The 12317-nt window shown below is 37.7% G+C and overlaps 1 protein-coding gene across 1 annotated transcript; it reads left to right on the top strand.

The window, feature by feature from the left end:
• Positions 1 to 611: 611 nt before the first annotated feature.
• Positions 612 to 8955, top strand: mul1b (mitochondrial E3 ubiquitin protein ligase 1b). Its single transcript, XM_041800222.1, has 5 exons — positions 612 to 722; positions 3076 to 3203; positions 3312 to 3399; positions 3487 to 3607; positions 5264 to 8955. The coding sequence occupies exons 2-5, from the start codon at positions 3084 to 3086 to the stop codon at positions 5991 to 5993; spliced, it is 1059 nt and encodes a 352-aa protein (XP_041656156.1). The 5' UTR covers positions 612 to 722; positions 3076 to 3083; the 3' UTR covers positions 5994 to 8955.
• The last annotated feature ends 3362 nt before the right edge of the window (positions 8956 to 12317 follow it).

Below are 12317 nucleotides of genomic sequence, written 5' to 3' on the forward strand. Positions count from 1 at the left end.
TATTTGCACCTGTGTTTATCCTGGCAGGTGCAAAAGTCTTCTTATTCTGTGTAAAGGTAGAAAATATATACCAACTGCAATAAAGGCTGTATTTGAATTATTCAAAAATAAACTCCATTGTTATATGTTGAAATAAAACAAAGAGTAGAATTAAGCCAGTTACACTCCATGGTGTACTGTTATAACTGTTTTTGTCAGTATAATTTCTTTGTTTTATGTTATATTTTTATATAATGCTTTGTTTGCCATGCATATCATTTAGTACCCATTTTGCACTATTCTTTCAGGTTCTTTTGAATTTTTTGTTTTTATTTCATTTATTTTAATTCATGTAACCTTTAACCTCCCTGAGATTAAAAATATCTTTTTCAGGAGTGTCTTGGTCAAAACAGGAAGCACAGTTAACAACGATAAAGACAATAAGCAGCCATGTATGCTAGAAACACATGAAATGGTTAATAAGTAAATACCTCATAATTGGATCACAAGCATAAAATACACAAAGATCAGACAGAATATTTAGACGCTGCATCCATTGAGCCCTTTGGTTTTCTGCACCGCCCTATCAGAAAAACTTCAGAAAGTCTCCCTGTACTGTAAATAGTTCTACACTGACATCTGCCGGCAGAGAGGTGTACTGCAGCTAACTTCATTTTGAACCCGGAAGTGTTGCTGTCCTATTTTGACAGCTGGACGAGTCGAGATCTATGGTCGAGTCACAGGTATGATAACAAACCTTTTATCAGCGGTCAGTGCACTCTCGGACTGGTTTAACACCGTTGTATCATGACAGCTACAGTATATGTTTTAACAGGTATTTTAATAAAGCCAACAGAAGCGCAGTTAGATAGCAACCTGCTAATTTGCTAGCGCTACCTGTTAGCTTAATAAAGCAGTGACTGCTAGCTGCTAAAGCTAGTTTGTTTACTTCATAGCTGCGATGAGAGGCTGCTAATGGTATTATGAAGGCTATGTATTATTTGGAACAAGTGTTGAATTGTCGTGGACGTTATAAATGTCTAGGTTTCGCTCTTTATATTTAACTTTAAAGGACAAATCAAAGCTTGCTGATGTAGGTTTAGTTAAAGGCATTGACAGGCAATATTAGAAGCCATTTATACCCAAACTGAATGCATTTACGCACACTGTAACTGCCCCCAACGAGATTATTGCCCATTATTTCATTTTTTCCATAAATCTTCAACCCCTCAGAGTGGGTTTAGATTGATATCCACCCAGTTTGGTTCTTATTTCTTGTCTTTCTTAAAAGACTTTGGTTTTAAAGAAATTAAATGCCTTTTATCAATGCCGGGCCATCAATAGAAAACACTCTCATATTCCTCTTCATCATAGGCAATCGTAATTTTTAACGTGATGGTCCATATCAATACAAAACGTAAACATTTTACACAAGTGCAAAAACACAATGATAAAATCATTGTAGTTCCCAAATCCAATGTTATTCAAACAGTAAAAATAAGAAGAGGAACATAGGCCACTATTTCTGCTTTGAGTAAAACTGTTGTCTGTATGACCAAAATAATGATTTAAAAAAAATGACTGAACAAACCACTTTACAAACTGATGTCTAAGAATTAAAGATACAGTATTGTTCTCCTATAATTTTTTGAACTCTTTTGACCCTTAAGAGTAAAAAGGAGTGAAATAATTTCTAACTTTTTGTTTAGTTGTTCAAGGCTTGTCAAATCTGTAGTTATTTATCACACCATGGATACTTGTGCCATGTAATTCATTTTGCATGATGTTGGATTTTTGCTGATATCCAGTATGGTGATATTTCCAAACTCATTTTAGCCGATACCAGTACAGATATATATATAGACAACTATTTTAAGGATCTCCTGTTCAAAGAGAGGCTGAGTGTGGCGGAGCTGAGAGAGGAGCGGGGAAGTAGACAGTCCGGTAGTTACTTTACGTTTCAGACTTCATTCAAAATGGTCAGGGCTCATGATGGGTCCACCTGAGAACGTGGCTCCTAACACAACCATCTGTACCCGATAACACATTTATACGTTTTTCTAGTATTTAAGGCTGATATATGATGTATACTGCCAATATCTAGAATCAATTTGTGGGCTGTAGGTTGGTAGTAATTTTCATATGTGCCTTTACCAGTGTTTTATGTTTCAAACTTATATCTGCTGATATCAGGCTGATAATACTGTGAATCAGAATGATATTGGCATGCTGATGCATGTGCCTTGTTCTTAGTAAATAATTGTAGCACTGGTTTTAATTTTTTTTTTAATGTGAGCAACATCAGCTGTGAAGTCCAACCATTGTACCTTGTTTGTTTATTTTCTTTTATTACATTTATATTTAGACTTATGTTGAAGTTCTTGCTCTTTTAAGACCAGTGTCTCCTCTTAACAGTTCCAACACAGGACCCACCAGTGCCTCGTTAAGGAGAAATTACCACCCATATTAAAAAAAAAATGTTGATAACTCAAAATTATTTGGAGAGAAATGTGGCATTATCACAGAAGTCTTGGGAGCACATTTTACTCCATTTCCTGTGATGACATGGACATTTTGGTTGTCTTTCATAGATCCCTGGAAGTTATCACAATAAAATGGGAAAAATAACTGTTACCCTCTCCAACTTTCTGCCATAGACTTTTTTCACAGGCATATGTTTACAACCCTCTTTCTGGTCCCAGCCCACCAGTTTAAAACCACTGTTTTAGACTTTTAAAAGCCAAAGTAGTGGAATAAATGCTTTTTTTTTTCTTGTTCAAGCTTTTAAATGGAGTATTAGCCCCTTCTTCTAATTTATTCCCAATTTTTAATACTTTCTCAATACTTAAATGTTTTAATACCTTGTCCTCTTTTGCAAAAAAAAATATATTAGTATTAATTGTATTAATCTTCCAAACCAAGCAAGTATTGAATCATTTTTTTAAATCTATCAAAAAGGGAAAAAATATAAATTGTGTCTCAGATATTGAAGAAAACAGCAGGAAATGTAGCTTCATGTTTTCTTTAAACAACAAAGGTTTATTTAACAATTTAAGATGACTTCTTAATCAGAGCCTGTCTTTCTTATCACAACAGACTGCAGGATGGACTCTAGTGGGAAACCTTCGACCGCACAGATTGTGGTTTTAGCCACCAGCTCTGCTCTGACTGCCCTCTTCTACTCCATCTACAGGAGCAGAGCGACAACAGTAGCTAGATTAAAGGTTGGCAGCATTTCAGCACACTGTGTCTTTGTCTTGAAAATGTCAGTAGCATGTGGATTTATTGTCTGGTGTCCTCCATGTTTTAATATGAGATGGTTGTTTCTGCAGGAAGCGAAGAAAGTCTCCATTGACCAGGATCTGAAAAACATCCTGTCTGAAACTCCTGGGAGATGTGTCCCGTATGCGGTCATAGAAGGTCCGTCTGGATACCCTGAAACCCCTAAATGTTTGAAAAATAACCATGCAGAAATTTAAACAGCGTCCTATTTATGACTCATTTCAGGTGTGGTGAGGTCAGTGAAGGAAACTTTGAGCAGCCAGTTTGTTGATAACTGCAAAGGAGTGATCGAAAGGCTGACCCTGAAGGAGGAGAAGATGGTGTGGAATCGTACCACTCATCTCTGGTAAGTCACTGATAGGGTTTGAATGCTTAGAATAAATTCAAAGCAGTCAAAAGCAATAAAGAAGCTTGTTTGGCTTTGCAGAAATGTTTAATCAGATTGAGAGTTTTTGTTTTTTATTCCATTAGGTTTACATGTGGTGCATCCTATTACTGCAAAATTAGTGCACTTTTAATACTGCTTTACAGATAGTAAGGTAAAAGGTGCTTCAGCTGCAGGACGCCTAACAGCATGAAAACATTTCCTGCAAATGTCACCTTGGTTTAATGAGATGCTGCCGTGTTTCTTACCCTTTACACGGATTCTGACAAGGACCTTCAGACACTCAGAGATAAAAAGAAATATGTCCTCAAATACCTTTATGCTTTCCCGTTAGTAATCATTTATAACATTATTTTGACTGAAAAGGAGGAATAAATGTGACTTTAGTTGGACTTTCTTTATACTTTAAATGCATGTTCAGTGCTTAACAAATTTATTAGACCACCCCAACCTAAGTAAAGTTTATGCCACAGCTGCCCTAAATTAACAGCACTGGTAATTACCAAAATCATTTTTTATGTGTCTGCAATGGTTAATACACCAATATGTAGAAGCTCTTTAACCCAAATGATATTTTTAATGCTAAAATGTAATTAATTTTGTTATCCTTAAATTTCAAATTTACTGATTTACAAAAAAACTGAAAAAATAGTAAAGCACATTAATATTTCTTGATTAATATGTCAAATTATAGTTATTTACTTGCATTCCTGAACAGAAAAATGAGTTTTAGTGGTTGAATGTTATGCCTGATTAATTTCTGACTTCTCAGAGAAGCCCAGTGAGCCGGCTCAAATTTGGGTGAATTCAGTATGAAATCCCTCATTCCTGTTCAAAATGGTAAAACGTGGAGAGCTCAATGAAAATGAAAGAGTCTGCATTAAATCACTTCATGATGCTGGATGGTCTTTGAGACAAATATGACAGGTGGTCTAATAAATTTGTTAAGCACTGTACATATATGTATATTCAAAATTTTCAAAATTCTTCCCAAAATGAAGCTTAGTGTTAGTTCACGCAGGACACAGTAGTCATTTGCCCAGCCGTGATCTGCTGACAGCTAGCTGATCCCATTTGAGGATCCCTCCCAGCTCCTATAGCCAATTACAGCTCTTTCCCTCAATACAGCAGTCTATTTGAATATGAAGTACCTCTCACTAATCCCTGCTTGCATTAATGCTGAGGCACCATGCTGCTGCTACTGGCAAAACTTAACCTCCTCCACCCCAGCCTCCTCCTTTATAGCATAGAGCTTGTTGCTCCCTCATATTGAGATTCATGCTACCATGAATTAATTGCTTTTAACTAATTTTATCGTATTAAGTACACACTGTCATAATTGTATCTATCCATATGGGGGTTTTTAGCTCCCTGGAAAGTGCTGCTTGACTATACCAGGGAGCATTTTTGAGCAGAGCCTTCTCTGCTTCAGAAACATATATTCACATCTAATTTGACAACGTCAGAGTAGGCAGAGATCCCCCTGAGATCTTTGGCACCCCTCTAGGGGTGCCTCGTCCTCAGTTTGGGAATCAACCAATATGGAATTTTTTTTTAAAAATGATGGAAATAGTTTTAATTTGTAGCCCTGATAACCACATTGATATCTGTTTACAGGAACAACACAGAGAAAGTCATCCACCAGCGCACAAACACAGTTCCTTTTGCCCTCGGCTCTCATGATGATGACATCGCCACTACGATACGAGTGATTCGCCCACTAGATGCCACTGAGCTGGACCTAGAAACGACCTATGAGAACTTCCACCCTACAGTGCAGTCTTTGTCCAACGTCATCGGACACTTCATCAGCGGGGAACGACCAAAGGGGATCCACGAAACGGAGGAGATGCTGCGTCTAGGAGACAGCGTCACAGGAGTGGGAGAGCTGGTCCTGGATAACAACCTCATCAAGCTCCAGCCTCCCAAACAGGGGTTCCAATACTTTCTCACCCGGCTGGACTACGACGCTCTCCTCAGGAAGCAGGGGAACAGCGTCAGACTGTGGAGGATTCTCACGGTTATCTTTGGAGTGGCAGCTTGTTCCATGATCATATTTATCCTTTGGAAGCGCTACGTTCATCACAGACAGAGCAAGAAGGAGAGGAGCATGCTGGAGGAGTTCAAGGAGAAGCAGAGGAAACGTATGCGTGAACTGAACATCGAAGAGAGCAGCGTGTCACCCACCAGCTGCACCGTGTGTCTTAGCCGGGAGCGCTCCTGTGTGTTTTTGGAGTGTGGTCACGTGTGTGCGTGCGCTCAGTGCTACGACGCCCTGCCAGAGCCAAAGAAGTGCCCCATCTGTAGGAGCATGATAGACCGCGTGGTGCCTCTTTACAACAGCTAAAGTCAAAATCTCATCCTCGCATTCATGTAGAGCTGGAAACATTTCACTCAGAGCTTTTCATCTGTGCCTAAAAAGGAACATTTGTGAGAATTGTTGCACTTTTTCTTCACCCACTCCTGCTGATGAATACTGAGTGTCTGTGCTGAGTCATGATACAATCCCAGCTTCAATCAGACATTCAAATCAAATTTCAAACCTGCTAAGTAGACCAAATGAAAGCCTGTCTTTCATTGTGAGACAGAAAATTAAATTTTCTCTTACTTTGAAGCCTACAAATATTGATTAAACACATTTTGGCTCTCTTTGAAGAGAAACTTTGTGTTAAAGTTCATTCAGTTTTACAGATTTCTCAAAGCAGAACTGAAGAACACTTACTAAGAAATGCAGAAAACACTGCAGAGCTGCACAAGTTTTACTAAAAGGTGATGCACAATCAAGGGTGTCATAGTTATTACAGTATGAGCATTTGCCTTTAACACCTCGCTAATGTCTTGTGCTTCATATCAATGATAATATTAAAGAAGTTGTTCTCCCTCAGTATAGGTATATTTTACTAGTTGGATGGAGACCCAAGCTTAACAGCCATGCTGTCTCATTATCTGGATGTAAATGACACTAGTAAACTATCAGCTAACCCAGCATTTCACAACTTTTTTTTCTGTCCAGGTTCCCTTTAGAATTTAGAAAAATCTTGAGTTACCTTGTACAAAAAGTTCTCAAAAAATGAACCCTTTACATCCTTATGACAGCCAAGATTTTTATGTAATATTTTAATTAATAAGATAAATCTCTAAAGAACCCTATTAAAACAGTTTAAATGCCTTTGAAGGCATTTGTGGTGGTCGTGTAGACCTATAAAACATGTTTTGATGTGTTTTTCACTTTGTGAACACCGACTAAACTGAAGAAAAAACTGCATGGCCCCCTACATTGATTAGTATTTTGAAGGCACCCCTGGCAATCTCAGAAAAACACCCCAGGGTGCAGTGGCAATCATGTCGAAAATGGCACAGCTAACTCTATATGGATTTATATGAATTTAGTGGTTCAGACAGCTTTCAACAGCTTTCTGTATTTATTTTGGATTCAGAAGGGACTTACTACAAACATAAGTGTTGTTTAGGGCCAGCAGATTGACACAGAAACTTTGATATCTGTTACTTATCAGCACTTCATTTCATTCTTAAAATATAAAATACAGCAGAATCAGAGCCACTTCAATAGGTATACCTGTTCAGTTGCTCAATGAGCAGCGCAATTAACAGCATTCAGAAACATTAAATGTACAAGTGTAAAGATACAAGAAAAAATATGCATACCATTACACAGTGCACACATTTTGTACTCCAGTATAAAAGAATCATTTTTAAAAATACCATTAATGCAGTAGAGCTCTGCAAGAAAGGCAAGGTATTATTCCATATGTAGCTGTTCTCCTCTATCTTTAATAACAGACATAATCAGGGTTAAAATTAAAATTAACATTATCCATAACAAAATAATCAAATAGTCCTTTACATTCCTCAGAGCTATGAATGAGCTAGGAATTTCATTTACTGATGTTGGTAGGTTTATTTGTGTAAGGATGTTTTTCACACAGCACAGGCAAAGAAAGGTTATGAATCAGAGCAAGGTTTTCAAGGTGTAGTAAAGTGAGCCTCCCCTTGGAGATTAATTTATTCCATGGACCCTCACCCTCATAGAAAATGAGATTTAAAAAAATGAAATGACTATGTTTTTAATATTTTATGTCTCATCTTATAACATTGTTATTTTACACATTTTGAAATTTTAGTTTGCATGTGTCATTAAACATCCATCTTACCCACATTCAGTTATCTAGCATCAGTATTGAACTGAAAATACTACCTGATTATTATGCTCTATGCTTTTATTTAGAGGGAGTTTTGAGTTTGCATCCATTCAGTTGATGCAGGATTGCAAAACAGCAGATGGTCCTCCACCTTCGGCCTTTTTTGATCATCATTGTTGTCTAAACCTGCACTTGCAGACGCTATCTTAGCATTTATGGCATTAAATATCTGAGTTGCCAACAGTGACTGAAATTCCTTTTACTTCCTGGTTTTGGTCTCTAGTGTTTTTCTCTCAGTATGGCTCCAGGGTTTACACTGCCTCGTGTACATCTTTACATATTAAACACTGTGGCTGTTTAGCATCATGAGGACCAATGCAGAAAATTGTAACTTTAATAGTCTACTCTATAGTGTAGTCTCTGCAGTAACTATGAATCTGTCCATTTTGGCTTCATACAGCAGAAGTTAGCAAAGCAAATCACCTTTTTTTCTGGTTTATGGTTCTGTGCCTCCCCTGAATTCTGGTGCCGCCTGCCTCACTCTATGAAAACCGCTGTATCAGACCATAAAGGTCTTTGTGAAAGTGTTAAGGTTGGAGAATAATTGCACCAACAATTGTGAAGCTTTTTTTATTATTATTATTTCTAAAGACAAAAGCAGTGACCCTTTTTTTTTTCTTCTTTATCTTTGCGATTGAAGTGGACTTAGTAAATGGACTTGAGCTTGAAAGATTTTCAGGTCGTCTGACTACTCTAAGCACTTTTTACACCACAGGTCACACCAGCTCACTCCACATTCACACACTGATGTAAAAGGCTGCTATTTATAGTCCATCTATATTAATCACTGATCACACACATTCATACACTACTGATGCAGCAGTGGGAGTAGATTGTGGTTGTGTCTTGCTTAAGGATGCATCAACATGTGACTGCAGTCACTAGGGATCAAACCGCTGACCTTCCCGTTGAAAGACGGCCGACTCCACTGATCCACAGTCATCCCAGCTAAATAAGGACATGCTGCAGGTTCCTGGAAAGTCAAATCCAGAGAAGACTGCACAGATATCACATGAAATGATTGTTGTGCAGCTGAAACCTCATTAAAGGCAAATGCAATGTAAAATACATTCTGTGTGCGTTCAATAAAAACGTTCAGTTGTGTTTCTAACATAAAGCTTTTGTTGAAGATGCAAATTTCTGCCAGCAGAGGGGGATGTCTGCCTGTGAGGAGCAGGATTTGAAGGCACTGAGCACAAGGAGAAATAAGAATGTCATACCAAAAAAATCCAGGATGAAAGGCGCTGCTTTTCACTATTCTTGTTCTTTTTCTTTTGGTTTTCATCTAGTCTCAAACTGCCTCAATCTTGAAACGTTCAGAAGAAAACTAACATGAAATTCTACTTATTGAAAAAGGACTTAGAAGTATGAAATCCTCTGATTTCCTTTGTTTTGTTGCCTAAAACAAATCAATGCATGACTCAAGTATGCTTCTCTAAAATGCAGCCATATTTTTACATTTAAATCAGTTAGCAAAAGAGAAAATCCTAATTCCACTCATATGTTGGTAAAAAGACGGCCGTTAAAGCGTATTTTCTGAATTGTAAAACAAAGTGTGAAGACAGACTGGAGGCAGAAGAAAATGCTTTTGTAAAATTCACTTTCAAGCCAGCAGGGATTCTTATCTAGCTCCAGAGGAGGCTGCCTTAAGGCAGTTTTGGTAACAAAAATGCTCTTTGTACTTTCAAATTTTAAAAAAAAGCCTATTTTATCAGCCCACATTATGCTGAGAAACCTCCAATGTATTATTTAACATCACATCAGGACCTTGGCATTATCATTACATTAGTATTCAGCTGCTAACCCACAGAAATCTATTTTCCAGGAGTGAGCCGATGCCCATCGGTCTCTGAAGGAACCTGAGCTAAATGTCAGACATACAGAGAAATGAGGCTGGGGAGCATTCTGCACTCCTTTATGTCCAAAGTACTCTATCGATGGCATAAAAGCCTCATTGTGGTTTTTGTTTCTCTCATGCTTTTACCTGGGCTCTTTACCAGTGCTGAGGAGGGAAACAGTTTTTAAATGCTTTTGCAACTTTAAATAAATATTTCTAGAGAAATGCTGGAACAAATTCTGCAGCCTACGCGAAACTTTTCAATTTATATTCAAAGTATAAAACAGAGAGCATGTTCTCAGGGTGACCTTACTGTGGATAGTGGCATGCGCTGTATCAATTAATGTGAGCAATAAAAACCTGAAACTTTATTTTGAAGTTGCCAATAAAAAAAGTGCACAAAAGTGCACTTTTTTGCTGTCGTAGGCTTCTTTTCCTTCTTTAATAGTTATTAGTTATGAATTAGCCTGGTGAAAGATAAGTTAATATCCTACCACGTGTTTTAAATCTAAACTGTAAATGGCCAGGACAGGCTAATGGCTCATTTTTATTGTATTAGTTCAGAATATCAGTAACTAGTTGGTATTTGAAGGTTTATCATTTTAGCTTAACATCAGATGCTAAACATGCTACTAACACCTTTACACGCAGTTTCTCTCCCACTGTGTTTATGAACAGAGATGCCTGAATGGACTATGGTGGTCACTGCTGCCACTCCAGCAATGCAAACCCTGCTGCCGACGTCAGGCCTGCCTACAGAGTTGACCGGGCCTTTGAAAACCCCAAAGAATGGCCCCTGTGTGCTAGAGTAGTAATACTGGTGCTAGCTAACCTGGCATGCCAGGTGGATTTGTTTCACGCATCCATCTGGTAAAGCACTCACAGACAGCATCTGGGAAGGAGCAGAGGCGTGGAAAAAAAACTCGGAGGGTGATTGGATGAACGTTCTGTCTGTCACATCTTTACGGACCAATCAGAGCAACATAACACAGGGCGTAGCAGCTATCGAGCTGCGCATGCACAGCTACCAAGGACTAATGTGACTTCGTAGCCCAACACCGAGGTGTAAACTCCAAGAACTGCCTAACGCAAACCATGGCGACTGTAGACATGTCAGTACACGACTTTTGTCGTTTTTGAAAAGAAAACAACTCAATTCTGTTCTTTGTTCTTCTTTTAACAAAGAAATGTCGTCAAGTTCTGATTAAACTGGCGCTTTAGCAACATCCACGCTAATCTCTTCCACCATAATTACACCGGCCTCTTGTTGCTGCTTGCTTACATTATGACTCTGCCGCGCCCATAAGTACTGATTGGTCCTGTCACTTTCTAACCGAGCCCAAATGGTTCAGATGGGAGCTTTGCAAGATGGATCCGCCAGTAAGAAAGAAAGGAAACTGGCGAATCCATCTGCTTTGCAAGGTTAGGTGCTAGCCTCCTGGGTAACAGTTTTACCCCATTTTGAAACTAAAAGTGTGTTTAACTGTTTTTGGGTTCTGATGTTGAAATTATCTGAATGCTTATAACCCATTTCAACCATTATTCCCACCCATATTTACCACTTCTTGTTGCAACTTTTAACCCAATTATTGCACTTATTGCCCATTTTAGCCAATTTTTTGCCACTTTAAACCAATTTTTGACACTTTTTCCCATTTCTTGCTGCTTTTTTGTCCATTTTACCCAACTTTTGACACTTTTAACCTATTTTTGCCCCTTTTAACACCCCTTCTAACCATAATTGTCACTTTTCACGATGTTTTAAAACCTTTAACCAAATTTTGCAGCTCTTCATCCATTTTTGCCATTTCTAATCCATTTTTGCCTCTTTTGTGTTTTTTTTTTTTACGTTTTTACCCATTTATGCCACTTCAAACCCAGTTTTAACACTTTTTATACATTTTTTGCCAACTTTTGACACTTAAAACCAATATTTACAGTTTCTTGCCCATTTTTGCTGCTTTTTGTCCAATTATTTTGACATGTTCACTCATATTTTTTACGTCTTTATGTCCCTCTAAGACAAGTTTTGATGTTTTCCCCATTATTGCCACTTTTGATAAATAATCACTGCTTTTTTCCATTTCTTACCACATTTAACTAAGTTTTTCAACTCTTCTTTTAAATTTTTGCCATTTTTAATACACTTTTTCATTTATTGTGCTTATTTGCCACATCTTTGCCCATTAGAACCAATTTTTACTACTTTTTGCCCATTTCTTGCCAATTTTTGACACTCTCTAGCCATTTTTGCCATTTCTTTTTTCCCTTTCTACTTATTTAATGCTTCTTCCTCATTTTTTACAACTTTTTCCCAATTTTTAGTCCATTGATGCTTCTTTTGCCATTTTCTTTTAACTCTTTGTATAGCTCATAATCCATTTTTGCCTCTTTTGTCTGTTTTTTTTTTTTTTTTTTTTTTTGGCCATGTTTTTGCCCATTTTACCCATTTATGCTGCTTCTTGTTACCACTTTAAACCCAGTTTTACCACTTTTTGCCAACTTACTCCTTTTTATGACTCTTCCACCATCTTTGCCATTTTAAAATCAACCTTTGCCATGTTTTTGGCCCTTATAACCCATTTTTTTGTACTCAATGCCCTTTTTTTCATCA

This window comes from Cheilinus undulatus, linkage group 11 (assembly GCF_018320785.1).
Source record: "Cheilinus undulatus linkage group 11, ASM1832078v1, whole genome shotgun sequence".
Taxonomy (NCBI): domain Eukaryota; kingdom Metazoa; phylum Chordata; class Actinopteri; order Labriformes; family Labridae; genus Cheilinus; species Cheilinus undulatus.